The sequence below is a fragment of the Chinchilla lanigera genome, unplaced genomic scaffold, assembly GCF_000276665.1.
Source record: "Chinchilla lanigera isolate Chin_1 unplaced genomic scaffold, ChiLan1.0 scaffold00020, whole genome shotgun sequence".
Lineage (NCBI taxonomy): Eukaryota > Metazoa > Chordata > Mammalia > Rodentia > Chinchillidae > Chinchilla > Chinchilla lanigera.
The window spans coordinates 4,031,024-4,049,516 of NW_004955421.1; the positions used below are offsets into that span (position 1 = coordinate 4,031,024).

The window sequence follows — 18,493 nt, forward strand, 5'->3', positions numbered from 1 at the left end:
AAAAAAAAAAAAAAAAAAGAAAATGAAAAGATATCTGTTTTTGGATAGACAGAATACTATAGTAAAAATGACCATATTTCCAAAACTTTTATACAGATTTAATGCAATCTCAATCAAAACACCAATAGTATTCCTCACAGAACTAGAGAAAACAATCCTAAAATTCATATGGAACCGGAAGAGACCTAGAACAGCAAAGGCAGTTCTGGGCAACAAGGGCAAGGCAGGGGTCATCATAAGTCCTGATTTGAAGTTATACTACAAAGCTACTGTGATAAAAACAGCATGATACTGCCAAATCAATGAATCAAGCAAGCAAACAAAACACAGACTCAAAGAGTAGTGAAACAGAAAAGAAGATGCAGAAATAACTTCAAACACACTCAGTTACCTTATCTTTGACAAAGGGGCCAAGCACCTTCACTGGAAGAAAGATAGTCTCTTTAATAAATGGTGCTGGGAAAGCTGGCTTTCCACATCCCTAGACCCATTATTTCTAACCATGCACTAAACTAAAATCAAAATGGATCAAAGATCTAAATATTAAAAGGGAAAGACTAACATGTTGCTGGAAGATAGAACAGGTACAACTCTGGAAGACATAGGTGTAGGCAAAGACTTTATGAACAAAACCTGACTGCACAGGAAATGCTACAAAGAATCAATAACTGGGATCATATCAAACTAAAAAGCTTTTGCACAGCAAAACAAACCACTAACAGAGTGAAGAGACAACCCACAGAATGGGAAAGAAATTTTACAAACCAGTTACTCCTCAGACAAAAAACTAACATCTAGAATATATAAAGAACTTAAAAAAATCATCGCCCCCCCCCCAAATTCAAAGGTTCAATCCAAAAATGGGCACCTGAATTGAATAGACATCTCTCTGATAAAGTCCAAACAGCAAATAAATATATGAAAAATGCTCAACATCACAGGTCATTCGAGAAATGCAAATTAAAACACTGAAATTTTATCTCACTCCAGAAAGTATGACTATCATCAAGAAATCAGCCAATCACAAATGTTGGTGAAGCTGTGGGGGAAAAGGAACCCTTCTCCATTTCTGGTAAGATTGTAACTGGTACAACTACTATGGAAATCAATATGAAGAGTCTTCAAAAAACTAAAACTAGAGGTTCCATTTGACGCAGCTATTCCCCTCCTGGGTATCTTCCTGAATGAGTTAAAAGCATCATATCACAGTAATATATACATACTCATGTTTACAGCCGCACAATTTATAATAGCTAAATCTTGGAAAACATCCCATATGCCCATCAACAGATGAATGGGTAAAGAAATTGTGGGATGTGTATCAATAAGAAATTATCTGAAACAACTGTGACAAAATGTGACAAAATGACATGACATTTGTTCATGTCAGATGCTAGATTCAGGAGTAATTATTATCAAAATCTTTCTATATTTAATTACTCCATTGATATAAATTTCTTCTCTACCAAAAAAGAAGAAGAAACTTGAGTCACTTGTAGGAAAATGTATACACCTCAAGACCATAAGCTGAAGTGAAATAAATCGGACACACAAGTTTAAGTATCACATTGTTTCTCTTGTATGAGAAATCCAAAAGATAAACAAGGAGCACAATGGAGGATAGATACTGGGAAGTAGGAAGAACATGGTTAAATCAGAAGGGGGAACAAGAGAGGTGGAAAGGAGAAGGGAAGGAAGGGAAAAGGAAAAAAAAGAATGGAAGGTGTCTTGGTTAATTTTCTCTCGTTGCTAAAACAAAATACCCAACATTCAAAATTAAAGACGGAAAGGTTTACTTAGCTCATAGGTTGTGGAGGTTTCAGTCCATACTCGGCTGGCTCCAAGGCAGAGTGGCACATGGCAGAGGGCAACAGTTCATGGCAGCTAAAGACAGCAAAGCAACAAGAGCAAAAGGGAGGAGCAAGCAAGCAAGCCTCTTTCACTCCCTTACACTGTACGCAAACTAACCACCCTAGAGTGGGTATAGCACTCACACCCATAATCCCAGCACTGGACCATGGATCAATCATAAACTCTAGAAGCCACCCCAGGACTGCATAAGGCATTGAGGGGACATCCAGACACAAACCATAACAGAAAGAAAAAATAAAAACAAAGTTTTTGCAAATGAGAGGAGGAAGAAGAGTTGAAGGGAGGAGAAGGGAATGGAAAAAGAAGAATCAAAATATATCATGTACAGGTACAAATTCCCCATGATGAATGTGATCAATATGTTGGACAAATATGGACTAATAAAAATACAAAGTTTAAAAAAAATCAATTGAAGAATCATAAGGCTCCTTCCCTTTTTAAATCCCCCGTCCACACTCATACCAAACCTTACCTACCTAGCTCCATTAAGTTTCCATCCCTTTATTATTATTTCCCTCCAAACTTTCTATTTTTACTGTCACTGCCTTAATTCAAGTTCTCATAACCTCTCACAAAGATGTACAGCAGCTTTCTGTTTTCTGCCTTCCACCATTACTCTACACATAGTATGAAAATAATTATGCCATAATTCAAATGTGATAAAAGATGAACCCTTCAGTGGTTCCCCTACACTTTTAAAAATCAAATTTAAACTCATCAAACAAATCTTTTCTGACTGGCATCACTTCCTTCCCAGCATCACATCCTTCCAATGCCCAACTCCTCCCCAGCAATTTCCCAAATGCTCCTAGCTATCTTACACCGCATGCCAATAGAACACTTAGAAAGCATGTGTACAAAACTTATAGCAATACTGTTGACAGAGATATGTGTTAGAACTTCTAACACAGAGACAGCAAAGATACTTTCTGATTTGAATATAGCGGTTCTCTTTGGGGGGAGGCCAAATCAAAAGAAACAAAGACCCTTAAACTTGGTTTATAATGTCTTCTTTCTCTCTCTTTTTCCTATCATTTTTAAGAAATGATCTGAAACAACTGTGACAAAATGTATGACATATGTTCATGTCAGATGCTAGATTCAGCAGTACTTATTATCAAAATCTTTCTGTATTTAATATTTTCCAAAAAGAACAACACATGAAAGCACACACACAATTGCCTTTTCAAAAAGAATCTTGTATCAGGCAAGTAATGGTGCATGCCTGTAATCCCACCACTCAGGAGGCTGAGGCAGGAGGATTGCTCTGACTTCAAGACCAGCCTGGGTTACATAGTGACTTCAAGACTAGCCTGGACTACACAGTGAGACCCCATCTCAAAAAAAAAGAGGCACAGAGGGAGACAGAGACAGCAAGAGAGACAGAGACAGGGGAGGAAAAAAGAGAAAAGGGAATCCTCATGTTGTAAAACTTCTGTCCCAGCCGGGCATGGTGGTGCATGCCTGTAATCCCAGCACCTGGGAGGCTGAGGCAGGAGGATCACTCTGAGTTCCAGGCCCACCTGGGCTACAAAGTGAGTTCAAGGCCAGCCTGAGCTGCATAGTGAAACCCTGTCTCAAAAAGGCAAAAAAAAAACAAAAAACAAAAACTTCTGTCCCAGCTGGGCATGGTGACACACACCTGTATCCCAGCCTGTTATCCCAGCACTTGATAGGCTGAGACAGGAGGACAAGGCCAAGGCAAATTCAAAGCCAGCCTAGGCTACATAGTGAGTTCAAGGTCAGCCTGAACTGCATAGTGAGGCCAGTCTCAAAAAACCCAACAATAAACAAACTTGAGCCCCATTTTGATCATAAAACAGTTTTAAAAGGAGACAAATTTAAAATTCATGTTGACAGAAATGCAGAGCAGCCAAGAGAATCTGGCACTGTCAGCCTACACCCTTATATCCATGATATAAAATCCATGCAAATAGCATGGTAAAAGAGATAAGGCATAAACTGGGCCTTTATAGACCATCTTTTAATTCAAGAAGTCTGAAATATAAAATTTAGAAAGTTAAACACTCAGAAAAATGATTATCTCAGGCAGCTAAAACTCAGAGTGTATTACTTCTAATTTCATTTATTCTTCCATGACATTCATGGCAAAAAAAAATACTAAAGATAAATTAAGAAACATAATTATTTACTGTGTTGTTTCCAATTTAAGAAAAATTATTACTCCTTTTGTCCTAGCTACTTCTCTTTAAATATAAAATCTTAGGTAACATTTCTCTTAATTAGAGTTTGTAATGTATTATTCTTTATTAAAGCGTTTGGTTCTAAGTCAGGCATGGTGCACACCTGTAATCCCAACATTCAGGAGGCTGCAGCAGGAAATCACTGCAAGTTCAAAGCCAGTCTGAACTGCACAGGGAAATCCTATCTCAGAAACAACAACAACAACAAAAACCCACAAGCAAAACAAAAGAAGATTTTGGTTCTTGAGACAAAACATTTAAATTTTTCTGAACATAAACACCAACATGTGTTAGTGTTATGGCTTATATCTGGATGTTCCCCCAAAGCTTCATGCACTTATAGGTGGGGTTTTGCACAGGTGGCTGATCTACATACAGTGTATCAAAATGGATTAAGGATGCATGATAATTGGATTAGTCCACTTACTGGTTTAGCACAGTTTTGGGTGTGGATGATGGGAAGGACCACCCTAGGTGTGGATGGCAGCAATCCATAGGCTTGTAGCCTGGGCAAGATAAAAGAGAAAGGTATGCTTGCAGCTGTTGCTGTTTCGTGCATGTCTCGCCACATAGTGTTTCTCTTCTGCCACGACCCTCTACCATGGTGTCCTGCCTTGAAGCCAGCCAGCTGTGGACTGAAACCTCTACCAACTGTTATCTAAAATAAACTTTTCCTCCTCTAACTTGTGGGTATCAGGTATTTTGTCTCAGTAACAAAAAAAGTGACTAACACAGGTAAAAATCTGGGAACCTTACTCTTTTCCTGATTTCAAACAATTACATATTCTGTTTATAGAGATTATTTGACAGCAAAATATTCTTTTGGAATGAAGGAGGGAATCTAATAAACAGACAATATAGGAAAAAGGAAACTTGCATCTGAGATAACATCTAACTGAAAGAAAATGTGAATGTGGAAACAAGTCAACCACTCAGGAGACTGAGGCAGAAGGATCACAAACTGAAGGTCAACCCAGACAACTTAGTGAGACCCTGTCTCAAAGTAAAATCTTCAAAACAGGTGAGGAGAGCTAGGGATATAGCATGTCTCAGGCCCTGGGCTAAAAATACAGCCCCACCCTAAAAAAACCCTTTGAGGGGGAAAAACAAGTGCTGCCAGTAATGGCTGACCCTTACAGCATAAGAATCGTCCCTTATTTTTGAAGAGAGGACTAAATCAAGAGACAGATATTGAGAAAAACACTGAATATCATAGAACCAGTGACCAGGAGGAGGGTAAGGCAGCAGGCAAGAGGAGCACTGTCCCAACCATGCCTTCCACCCTCCTTTACCTTAATTCAGGTGTGTAAATGGGAAACACAAGGAGAAAGGTCTGTACTCAACAGGAATCCATTGAATTCATTACCTAATACCACCTGAAGGAATTCTAAAGAACTAAAACCACAAAAAGACTTATTCTTTCAAAAGATTTACCTAATAAAAACAATAAGTACAAAGGAGGAAAGTTTTGATATTGTTAACTGAGTAGAAATGGAAAAATTCACTTTTAAAACTGAAAAAACAACTCCCATTTCATAGTAATTTAAGAACTTTTGTGTTCCAACATTGAGAATACTTTTAGATTTTAAATTTTGCCTTTTCTATATTTTTACAGGCAAATCCAATTTGCAGAGAACAATCTGAACCAAACACATAAGATAGTCAAAAAAGTATCAAAATTAAAAAAGACTCTAGACATGACCTTGAAATGCTGGAGTTCTTTAGGGTTCAATCCAAGGAGCGACTGCCTTCAACTCTACACTTTCTCCTTAGTAGATCTCATCCACTCTTACCAGTTCAATAACTTCTATATGCTCACAAACCTTAAATGTTTATCTGCAACCTAGATCTTTCGTTTGAGCTCATGTCCTATATTCCCAAACCACCTTTTCCCTTAGATATCTCACAGATACTTTAAATACAACACACACCAATATTCACGGTGTTCCCTCCCCGCTCATGTTTCCTACCATCTATTCAGAGTCATAAACCAAAATGTTCCTTCTCTACCACCCAACCATAATCACTTATCAAACTTCTACTATATACCTCTGCATTCCAACCACCTCTCACTATCTTTACTTTCATCATTCTAAGCCAGGCCACTAAGATTTCTAAGTCTCCTGATTTATATCCTTGTGTCCACTAATGCCTCTCTCTCTGACAGAATTTCCAACCTGTAAAAAATCATCCATTTAAAGCATGAATCTGGTCCTGTCATACCTTACACACAAACATCCAATGTTTTTCCCATTACATTTATGCACATCAAAATCCTAAATACAGTCTACAAGTATCTATATCAGGCCTCAGTCTCATCCCTACTGACATTTCAGCCAGATATTTCTTAGTTGTGAGGAGCAGTACTGTCCACTAGGATATTTAGCAGCATCCTTGGCCTGTACCACAAAAATGCTACAGTAGCACACTTTCTTCATCCCACTTCATTGTGACAATATAAAATGTCTTTATATACTACCAATCGTCACCAGGGTACAAAGTCACTCCTTGTTGAGAATCACTGGTCTATATTACCTGGCAACTCTCTAGCTTTCTCTCCTCCATGTTATCCAGGTTACTATCATAGAATGTTATGGAAGGTGCCATAATTACAGAATATAGGAATCTAGTACAAATTAGAGCTCTACCCTCCCATTTTAGTTACTTTTCTCCTTGCTGAGACAAAATACCCAACACCCAAAGTTGAAGGAGGAAAGGTTTACTTAGCTTACAGTTTGTAGAAGTTTCAGTCTATAATCAGCTGGCTCCACAACAGAGTGGCACATGGCAGAGGGACAACAGTTCATGGCGGTGGAAGACAGCAAGAACAGTAAGCAAGGGAAGGGAGGAACAAGCCTTTTTCTGTCCCTTATAGTGTACAGAAGCTACTAGTCCTAGGACAGGTGCAGCACTCATACCCTTAACCCCAGCACTGGACCATGAATCAATCACAAACTCTAGATTCAGCCACGTCTGAAAAACCTGCCCGTGACAAATACATGGGGCTTTAGGGGAACCTCTAGACACAAGCCATAACACCCCCTTCTTAGCTAGATGACCTTAAGCAACTTACTTCACTTCTACATGTCTTGGATTCGGCACAGATAAAATGATAAAAGGAAACCACCTCATAGGGTTGTTGTAAGGATTATATTAATTTAAAGTCATTTGCATAGTACCTAATACATTGTAATAGCTGCATAAATAGCTGCTGTTATTCCTTGAATTCTCCATACCAATGCAGCCTCTAAAGCTTGTCACACATTCCTTCTGCCTGGAAAAGCTCTTTCCCACATCTGACAACTTCCTTCCCCTAAGAAATTCCATTAACCCTTCAAAACTCTGATAAATCAGTGCTTCCGGATTCAAGAAAGTCTTCCAAACAGGTTCAACCATGTCAAGTCTTCCTAGCATAGACTTCTTAATAAAACTTTGCACTGCTCTTTCTAAGCACACAATACAGTTATAAGTAAAGATATTACAGTGCTGTATTTCCTCAGTTAATGCAGTGATTGTGACAGATAATCACAGTTTTCAAGACAAAAATTACCATACTAAGTATATCTAAAAATTATATAATTATTTGTTAAGCATCTACTTCCCCTCTAGAAGCTAAATTCCATAAAGGCAATGACCACAGTAGTTTTGCACAGTGTACACATTCCAAGCATAATACAGAAAAGGTGCTCAATAACTATTTACTGAATGAACGACATTAAAAATTCACGTTCTTTAAAAAGAAGTTATATTCTAAAATGAAGGAAAGTATTACACTCACAGTTACTGCTAATGTGGTAACTCTGCATCTTTAAAAGCATTTACCCCTGATAAAAGTTGTGGGTTTTTGTTTTTATCTGGGGGTGCGTTCTTTTGTTGTTTTGAGGTACTGGAGTGTAAAACCAAGGCTTTTGTGCTGGCTACATGCCCACTCCTTTTTTGTTTTTTAGGTTGAGACACAGTCTTGCTAAGTTGCCCATGACAGGCTCAATCCTGCAATCCTTCTGCCTCAGTCTCACAAAATGCTCACGTTACACACATCTGCCACCACTCCTGCCTTGACCAAAGTTTTTTATTTTTAATTTATTATGACTTAAAAATGAGTAAGTTAAAGTAGTAAAATTACTATGAGAAGATCATCAATTCTGTCAAGGTATTATGGTTATCATTCCATAAAGCAACACTAGAAAGTATCTTTTAAACAGCATATAAAAATAAAAAAATAAGAAAATAAACAGCATAGTTTAATACACTAAGCATAATTCTTCTCCTTGAATCTTTTTTCTCAAGTTGTTAATCTGTAATCAAACAACAGTGGTGCACACCTATAATTTCAGCTACTCTGGGGGCTGAGGCAGAAGGATCACAAGTTCAAGCCACAAACTTCTGGTTCTCCTAGATTCCTAGAACAGCTGGAATGGCTATTACATTAGTAGGCAACAAATTAAAAGCCAGCCAAGTATATACCAACAGACAGACATACATACAAAAATCAGTGGGTATACACAGTGGAATGTCATTGAGCAGTAGAAAGAAATAAAGCTATTTTAACGATTTAAAAAGTAATGAAGTTCTGATACAAGTTACAACATGGCTGACTCCTGAAAGTATCATATTAAAAAGAAGTTAATCACACACAAAGAACAAATACTGCATAATTCCATTTACATGAAACACCTAAACTAGACAAACTCATAGGGACAAAAGTAGATTAAAGATTACCAGAGGCTGAAAAATAATAATGAAGAGTTATTGCTTAATGTCTAGAGTGTCTCAGCCCAGTGTGGTGGTTCATGCACGTAATCCCAGCACTTGGGAGGCTGAGGCAGGAAGATTATTCCAAGTTCGAGACCAGTCTGGGCTACAAAGTGAACTCAAGTTCAGCCTGGACTACACAGTGAAACCCTGTCTCTAAAAGCCAAAAAAAAAAAAAAAAAAAAATAGTATAGAGTTTCTGTCTGGAATAATGAAAAGGTCTTAGAAATCAACAGTGATAAAAGTTGCACACATTGTGAATGCAATTAATGTCACTGAATTCTACAAGTTAAAAAAAAGAAAATCCAAACATTCCAAAGCTACAAAGGTTAAATAGTCATGGAGCCTCCTTACAATTACAAAGTTACAAGTAGGTTTACATACCAAATATGTTTACATGTAGATTCTGCTTAACATAAAATCTCTGGACACTTTATCTACTAGACTCCAATTCCTATAAAAGATCAGTTTCTATGTCTGATAATCACTTTTTAGATTTAAGAGATCTGTGTATACAAACATCAATTTTTTGGAGGGGTTATTATCTTGAAAGAAATTGCAGAATTTTAAAGCTAGAAGGAATCGCATATAATCAGGTGTATTTTTGATGTATTACAATCATAATGTATTTTTGAAGAAATGTGCATAAATCACCTTTTCTTCAAAATTATAGCTCTAATAAGAAACCACTTTGAAGATATCAATATGTAATACAACAAGCATTGTTAATTTCCTACCACTTTGTTTGTAACTCCATATTGTCTGTACTGTTCTTTTGGTATTTTGTAAAATGTTGTCTGTCTGTTTATATTTTCCTCCTTTTATTTTTAAAATAAAAAAAAAAATTTAAAAAAAGAAAAACCAGGAAAAAAAATTATAGCTCTAAACAAGGAAGGCAGTAACATTCCAGGTTTCAGTGATGTTTTAAAGACTGTACAATATTCAAGAGGTTTTAATTTCTTCTCAGAGGAATAGCTGCTACAAATAATATTCACCAAACTAACTATGCTAAGGCAACATAACTACTTTTCATTCCACATTCATCTTTCTCATTTTGAGAGGGAAGCTAGATACCTAAAGGTCCTCAATTTGATATACTAGGTATGTGCTTTCAGGTAACATTCACTGAAAGTCAATAAGCCTTCAAACTGGACTTCTAGCACCCTAATAGACTTGCTGATGACTCCTGACACCTGCTACTCTTGAGCTCTTCCGAAAGTTGTAAATGCATGAGCTCTCCTAACAAAACAGCAACATGTTTGTTACAAACACACAAGGTTTCTAAATCCATTCACATTCCTTGCCTTTAAAGAGCAGTCTTCAATCATTTCAATGTCTTTTTAAAATGCACTTGGGTTTTGCAAGATGAAAAGAGTTCTAAAAATGGATGATGGTGATGGTTACACAACAATGTAAATGCATGTAATGCCACAGAACTATATGTATACTTAATTGTTAAACTGCAAATTTTATATGTATTTGAGTATATTTTTTAAATGCACTCAGTTCTATATTTTAGCATGCAAATTATTCAACTTATGGAATTTAAGTCCTTTGTTTCTTTACATTCTCATTCTTCCTGGCTGTTGGCTTTTTCACCAAGTAAGGTGCACACAAACCTCATATGTAACCAAGAATCAAAAGATGCTCTTTTTATTTATGGCATTTCCTCCCTATCCATTTCAAAACACAAGTGAAGAAAGATGAATTAAACTCTTCAGATATAAGTGAAGAAGAGAAAAAAAAGATTAAACTGTTATTTATGTTGTTAAAGGGAGTTTTTGTTTCTAATGTAAAACAGTACTTTTTTATCACACTGCAGAAAATAAGATTAGGGACTACCAATGCCAATCATCCAGTATAGGAGTAGACAATATGCAAATAGTTATGAAGACAATTAAAGGAAAGAAAAAAAATCAAAAAGAACATATAAGATAATAAAACCGCTAAAGATATTTCCTCTAGTTCTTAAAACTACTGTGTCACATATCAGGCAGTCATCAAAGTCTTAGATTTTAACAAAAATTAGCCCTTTCATGTTTTAAATAAAAGCAGAGCCTTCTGCACTTTGTTACTAAAGTTAACATATTCAAGGCAGGGGGGCTGGGGATTTAGCTCAGCGGCAAAAGCGCCTGCCTGGCAAGCGCAAGGTCATGAGTTCGGTTCCCGGTACCGGAGAAAAAAAAAAAAAAAACAAACAAAAAAACAAACCAACATATTCAAGGCAGGGATGAAGTTCAGTGGCAGAGCCCTCTGGTTCAATTGCCAGTACTATCAAAATGAAACCAAAAGAATTGTCATATGCATATTCAGACTCTGAAGATAGAAATAAAAACTAGAAATACTGCCTTTTGATATTCTTTTATGATAATATTGTTTATTATTACAGTATAACTTTTAATATAATGGAATTAAACTTAGTTATTTCATAGCAAAATAATGACATACAGGGAAGAAAATAACATGGAAGTATATAAAAAAAATGACAACTCAGGCTAGGATCATCTGTACATTTTCATTTATAATTCTCAAACCTGACTGGCCACCAGAATCCCCTAAAAAGGAGGGAGGAAGAGGGGGAGGAAGAAAAGACAGGCAGAACAAGAATATTTAAATACTTTTCTGAGCTCAGATCTAGGAATCTACAATGATAAAGCTGTGTAGAACAATGATGGCAAATCTATGGCACATGTGCCACAGCTGGCTGTTACCACTGAAAGCTCTAAAAGGTTCACTCCAACACTACCCTAGAGGATTCTGATGACCAACCATGTTTTAGAACACTCATTTTTAAATTTTTCTTTTATGAAGAGTCTATTTTCCCTTTCTATCAGTCTTCTAACTTTCTGTCTCTCCCCTGCCACCTAGATCTGAGAACTGAATCCACGAGCTAACATACAACCTCTATCACTGGCCGGGATATAGCACCTGCCTGACAAACTCTATCATTGAACTACCTCCCCGGCCCTTTTTTTTCCTTTCGAGACATACATGATCTTAGTAAGGTTCCCAGGCTGACTTCAAATTTGTGATCCTCTTGCCTCAGTCTCCTGTGTATCTGGAATTATAGACATGCCTAGCCATTTCCACTTTTTAATCAATAAAATATCCTATTTGCAAGCCTAAGAGTAAGGTTCACAAGCATTATTTCTTTTATTGTCATAACAGGCTTATGAGACAGAAAGACAATATTATACCCATTTAACAGATGAGGGACTGAAGTTTAGAGAGATTAACAAAATTACTCAACCAGCAACCAACAGACTCAGAATTTAAAGCTATACTTATAGCCTCCAAAGCCCATCTCTCCTCAAAGTAGTACAGTAGAGCAGAATGAAAAATGGCTTCAAACGACTGAATTTGAGCCCAGGTTCTGATACCTTTACAACAGTTATCTCTCTAATTCACTTGTTTCCTCACCTGTAAGTAAGGCTAATAATACCTATCCTGCCTTACTCAAGATTTTCCTGAGATTTAAGATGTGAAAATCCTTTCAAAATCATGAAAAATTATTAAAAAAAAAAAGCTACTAGTGGGGAGTTAGAAAACACTGATTAAATAGCACAATAATCAGTTAAATGCACAGATTTTGGAGCCAGACTTTGGGTCTGAACCCAAACCCTACTATTTCCAAATTATGGAACTTGGAGAAGTTATTAGTTCACTTCTGTGCAATGGTTTCTTCATCTGTAAAGTACAGCTAAAATAAAACCAATCTCAGAATTTCCAAGGGTTAAGTGAATGCATGTAAAATGCTTAGAATAATTTTTGCCACCTAGTAAACACTTAACAATGTCAGTGTTAGAATCCCACCCAATTTTTTAAAAGATGCATCACTTTTTGGGGGGTGCCGGGAATCAAACTCAGGACCTTGCACTTTCCAGGCAGATGCTGCACCACGGAGCTATATTCCCAGCCCAATACACCAGACTGCTTTTTAAAAAGTTCAAATATTTAATGATAGTACAAAAGAAGCACAGAAGATGCTGGCCCTTTCTTTCCTTACAAAAATCCAGATAAATTCCACCAATTCTGAAAGTAAACAATTTGGATAGTTTCAATTTTCAATCTAAACTATGTAGCTTCCAAAATGCTTCATTTGTGCATTTTCAAAGTTCTTTTATACCTTTTTCTCTAAAAATACCTCATTGCTTTTAAGGCAACTTTGTTAAAGCAATATTATACTTTTATTATTAGTTTTTAGATGATTTTCCTTCAAATACCCTTCTACATAATATTTGGTGTCTAATTCAAAAACTAGCTTTGATGAGGAAAAATGTAACAACAAACTGAATCAAAAGATTGTGAAATATGTCAAAACAAGAGGACACTAGTCCTAAGTGAGCTATTTATTAAGAATACAAAGAGGAAGTAATAAGGAAATAATTCTCACTCAAATAACATAATTTAATGATGGTCTAAGCAATTCTACCGCATTGGTTTATGGTCCATCTGCAGATCCAGATAGAATGTGAAATACAGTTGGCACTTCACTAAGAAATTCCAGCTGTTATACTAAATATCCAATATATAATGGGAAATGTTGCTACTGATTCAATAAATGACACCCCTTCCCTTGTTAGAAAAAATTTTTTCTGAAATGCCAACAAACTGGCAAAAAAGTCCCAAAAGCTCTGCTACTAACCAAAAAAGTTAAACAAAAAACAACAAAAAAATCCACTGCAATATTTTAAAAAACAACTGCATAACCCACTGAGCATTTTTATAATGTAGTTACTATTACTCCAACATTCTACCCTAAATTTAAATTGAGAATTAATTATAAATTTCAATATACCAGAAATAATAATGGAACTCAAGTAACCCATAAAAATATAATGAAAAATTAATTTTAGATGAACTGAACAGATATCCAAGTATTTTTTTATTCTAATACAGTATTTTAGATGCTAGACTAATATCTTGTTCACAGTAAACATGATGAAATTGGCTCAATGAATATTTGTATCTGTCACCCCAGCATTTGCCTAATATTCTCATCTGAACAATTCAGTTTTGAAAGAGAGTTTACCACACATACCTCTCTGGCAATGTTACTCAAAGCTTCGTCTTCTGCAGAAAATCGATCTTTTACAGGTGTTCTTTTCCTTCCAGAACCAGGAGTCCCCATCTTGTGTTCCTAATAGTCTTTTAAATCTGAAAGTAACTTCACTTTGTATTCAGGCCTGAAATAAAAAGAAACATAACTTAGGATGCTTCTCCTTGTGCAGCTTTAATGTTCTTTTATACATTCAATTTTAACAAATACTTCTCTTTAGAGAAAATACTAACCAAATACCTTTGCTAAATTATCCTAATAAATTTCAGAATATTTTCACTTGTATTAATTACTAACCTCTTAATTTCACTGAGCTATCTACAACAACCTATGAGAGCATTATATTATCTCAGAAAATTGCAATAAGTAGCAATGCTCTTTCACAGAAACAGGAAAAAAATGTAGACACATTCTAGTCCTAGATATGCAAAAATAATTACAGAGGGGAAAAAACAGACTTAGCTAGAAGAATATCAATAGTTTAACAGTGACTTTTTTTAGGAGAACAAGATAATGAATATACTTTTTGCTTCTTGAATCTGTGAAATTTCAACAGCATTGAGGAAAAGGAAATACATTTTCCAAAAAATAATCAGACCTAGGGCTAAATTAATAAACTGGCCTCAAAGTGGATCGCATTGAAATTAGGTACAGTATGTCAGACAGCTGAAACACATTATCTGAAATTGCTAATGATGGTATTCTTTCAAATGTACCTCTTTCTCCCCTCTCACTATAATCCATTTTCCTTCTTCATCAACTAACACTGCCTCAACTAATACTTAGAGACCCGGCAGGATATCACTAGTCACCAGATTGTATAAAAAAAATTATCCTTTCTTAAAACTGCCTCAAAACAAAACTGCTTCAACAAGCACTACACTAGTCACCCTCAAGAGAAAGATGACAGAAAAGGGACACAAGCACAGGATAAAAAAGATGTAGGAACCACTTCCTGTCCCATCTCTCTTGCCTCTTCTATCTATAAAGAACTTCTAGGTATGCTTCTGACTGTCCTTTTCAGTTGCATAGAGGGCATATCAACCATTACCTATTTCAAAGAACAATTTGGTGCTTATGAAAAAATTATATGGTTTGTATTCTGTAATCAGTCATTTTGTTCAGTATTAGAAAAATTAAAGATCTCCAGTTCCTATGTATTTTTCTTATAATAACTCTTAGAACATTCTGTATTAATGATGGAAGAAATGATTCCTATCATAGGCAATGGAAAACTGCTTTTCAACAAAATGACAAAAAATAAGGACATAGATTCAAAGGAATCTCAAATAGATTATTTTCAGTTTTTGATCCAAAGGACTTTCAGATAGTTTGTACCTAAGGAGATTTTCTCAAGACTGTTCTTTCACATGCCATGTTAGTATCTTTTTCACCTATTGCTTAAAGGTATCAATCAACCTAAAGAAGTGAATTTGATCAAGATATGTCAGATTCAAAGTACAAGAAAGAGAGAGACAGACACAGAGACAAAGAGAGACAGAGACAAAGAGACAGAGACAGATTCTATAATGGCTTAGATCAAAATGCATCCCTAAAGTCTCATGTGTCTGAAAGATGAGTGGATCATGGGGTTGCCACACTCTTCCATGAATTCATCCATTGATGAGTTCAATAGGTGAATGTGCTGTTAGGAAGTGGGGCCTGCTTGGAGATGGGTCACTGATCACATAACCTGGAAGAGCACATTCTTGTTGCTGGCTCCTTTCTTCTCTGTCAGTTTCCTGACTGCGAAAGGTTGAACGTCTTTCCCTCGCTATGCCATTTCTGCCTTGGAGCCAATCAACCACAGACTGAAATAATGAGTCCACGTAAACCTGTGGGTATCAGGTTTTTTGTCTCAGTGAAGGGAAAGTGATAAAGACACCTTCCAAAACAGATTTATCAATGAGACTTTCTCTTCTCCAATGAGCTTCTTATATAATGGATGTCTGAAACATTTATTTTGCCACATTTAAGTGGCACTTCATCATGATACATGGGTCGCTGTTACAAAAACAGAATATCTGGGGGCTGGGGATTTAGCTCAGTGGCAAAAGCGCCTGCCTGACAAGTGCAAGGTCATGAGTTCGGTTCCCGGTACCAGAGAAAAACCAAAAAAAAACAAAAAAACAAAAAAAAACAGAATATCCATGTACTATGAGTATACAGCATTCTAAATATAGTACACTTTGAGTGATGGCGGGAGAGCTGGATGTGTTGCCACATGCAGAACCTGAGGCAGGAGTATCATAGTGAGTTCAAAACCAGCCTGGTCTACATACTGAGTTCAAGGACAGCCTAGACTACATAGTGAAACTCTGTCTCTAAATAAATAAATAAACACACAGGCAGGCAGGCAGATCAATCAATCAATCAATCACACTTAGTTCTGTGCCTCTCTAGATCCTGATAGACTCAATTCCTGTATATCATCATGAAGAATGCAAAGTGTACATCTTTTCATCTGAGCTATAATTACAGTTAATGCTGGCCTGTATAATAAAACATTTGGTAGTTATTCATAAACAAATCCAAGTACAGTGTCTAGAAGGGTACAAACTAGAGATTTAGAAACTAAAGTTGTTGCTACTGGACAAAATTTTAAGTAGGAGAATCTTAGTTCATCTGATTGCACTTCCACTTGCTATGTTGTCCTGCCCACAAGATTTGGCTTCTTCATCTACAAAATAGAAGTAACAACTGACCATCAATGTAACATGGTTAATATAAGGTTCAAATGAGTTAAGATAAATTGCAGGGTATGTAATAAGCTATAAAGCACTCTATAAATACTTACATTATCCTTAGTTATTATCACTTTTGTATATTTCATTTACAAAACTGGCAAAAGGACAATCCTTGCCCTTACTTATGAGTTTATACTTTTTTTTCCAGTCATGGGAATGAAACCCAGGGCCCCATACATGATATACAAGGGCTCTACCAATGAACTACATTCCCAATCCCTTACCCTTTTTTGGGTGGAGGAGATAGATTATCACTAGGATTCCCTGAACCTCAAGATACTGCTACTTCAATCTCCCAAGGAGCTGAAACTACAGGCAAGCACCACCACCAGGTGACAACTTTATACTTTTGACTTAAAAAAAAATCCTCAGGTTATTTCTTCCTACATGCATTGTGTCATCACTAGCCATGCTGAGAATTTTTACTGAAGCATGAACAATGAAAAAGTTAAAATGCTTTCACTATAATTATTATACCATAAAAAATATTTATATAATAAAGACAAGTCAGAATGATATAATAAATAGAAGTACTAGAAAAGCCAAAGGAAGCAGAAAACAAGTAAGTTTATATGTCTGTGAGGTAGAAAACATGACAAAATGCCATATAAGCTATGACGGCAAATGTGTAAAACTTTGTACAAACAAATAATGAAAAAGAAAATATAAATTTTTTAACTTTTTCTTAATTCACCTTATCTAAAGTAAGTTTTTAAAATATGTCAAATTATTGGGCTATTTCATAGTGTGAAAACACACTTGCAAGAATAACCAATCCTGGCTGGGAATAGTAGTGTATGCCTGTAATTTCAGTACTCTGAGGTAGAAGAATTGCAGTGAGTTTGAGGTCAGGCTGGGCTACATACTGAGCCCTGTCTCAAATAATCAAATAAATAAAGAAATGAAACTGTATCAATAAAATGATGAGAAAAACCTATCAAAGCAACAGCAGCACTATAAATGCTTATTATAGATCACTTCTGGGAAAAACTATAATTTTCTAACAGATTACCATCACTATCACATAATGGAATTCCAAGTAAATGGGAAACACACTGCAAACTTTGAATAAAAAGTCACTATCAGATTAACCTTAAAATGTTATAAAATAAGAAATCTAACTCAAGAATCAAACAGATCAAAACTAAAACAAAAAAGCAACAACTGACATCTTCTAACATCCTGGAGGAAAACATCAGCTTTCAAACTGTACAAATTTTAACAGAACAAAATCAATTGAAATTTTCAGTATTCCCTGAAGACCTCAATGATTCCGTTCACCCACATATCTCACTCCTTGTGGCGGGTGGAAAGCAGTAACACAAAGTACCTTTGTTAAACAAAGACACGAACGCTTTTTGTCATGTTGGTCAGGTGTGTAATTAAAATTTGTCTTAGGGCAAAGTAATGTCCTGAAATGGTAATTTAGGAAAACATAATGTCATAAAAAATTAAAGAAGGCAACACAGCTGAGAATTCAGTTGTGACTAGCTTGCTAAAAGCACTACCCTCAATCTGAAAACAGGTACACATGTACCTGCCTCAGTTCTACTTTTTACTTCTTTTTTTTTCTTTCAGTGCTGGGAATCAAACCTAGGGCCTTGAACACGTCTGTCAAGCAGTCTATCACAGAGCAACATCCCCAGCCTTGAGTTTCACTTTAGAAACAGCAGCTCTCCCTACCCCTATCCATAGGTTCCCCAGCTTAGATTCAATCAACTGTGACTCAAAAGCATTGGGGAAAAAATTTATTTTTTTCTTGCCTTTATTAAGAAAACAATACAGCACAACAATTATTTACAGAATATTTGCACTGTACTAGGTATGATTTAAAATATATGAGCTTCTATGTAAGTACT

The 18,493-nt window shown here is 36.0% G+C and overlaps 1 protein-coding gene across 11 annotated transcripts in view; it reads right to left on the bottom strand.

Moving 5' to 3' along the window:
* Positions 1–18,493, bottom strand: part of Lrrfip2 (leucine rich repeat (in FLII) interacting protein 2) — a 128,648-nt gene that overhangs the window by 92,970 nt on the left and 17,185 nt on the right. For all 11 annotated transcript variants that reach the window (XM_013513688.1, XM_013513682.1, XM_013513681.1 and 8 more), the window contains one exon: positions 13,870–14,014. In XM_013513688.1, coding sequence (XP_013369142.1) covers positions 13,870–13,959 — 90 coding nt within the window. In that variant the 5' untranslated portion in view covers positions 13,960–14,014. The remainder of the gene's footprint in view (positions 1–13,869; positions 14,015–18,493) is intronic.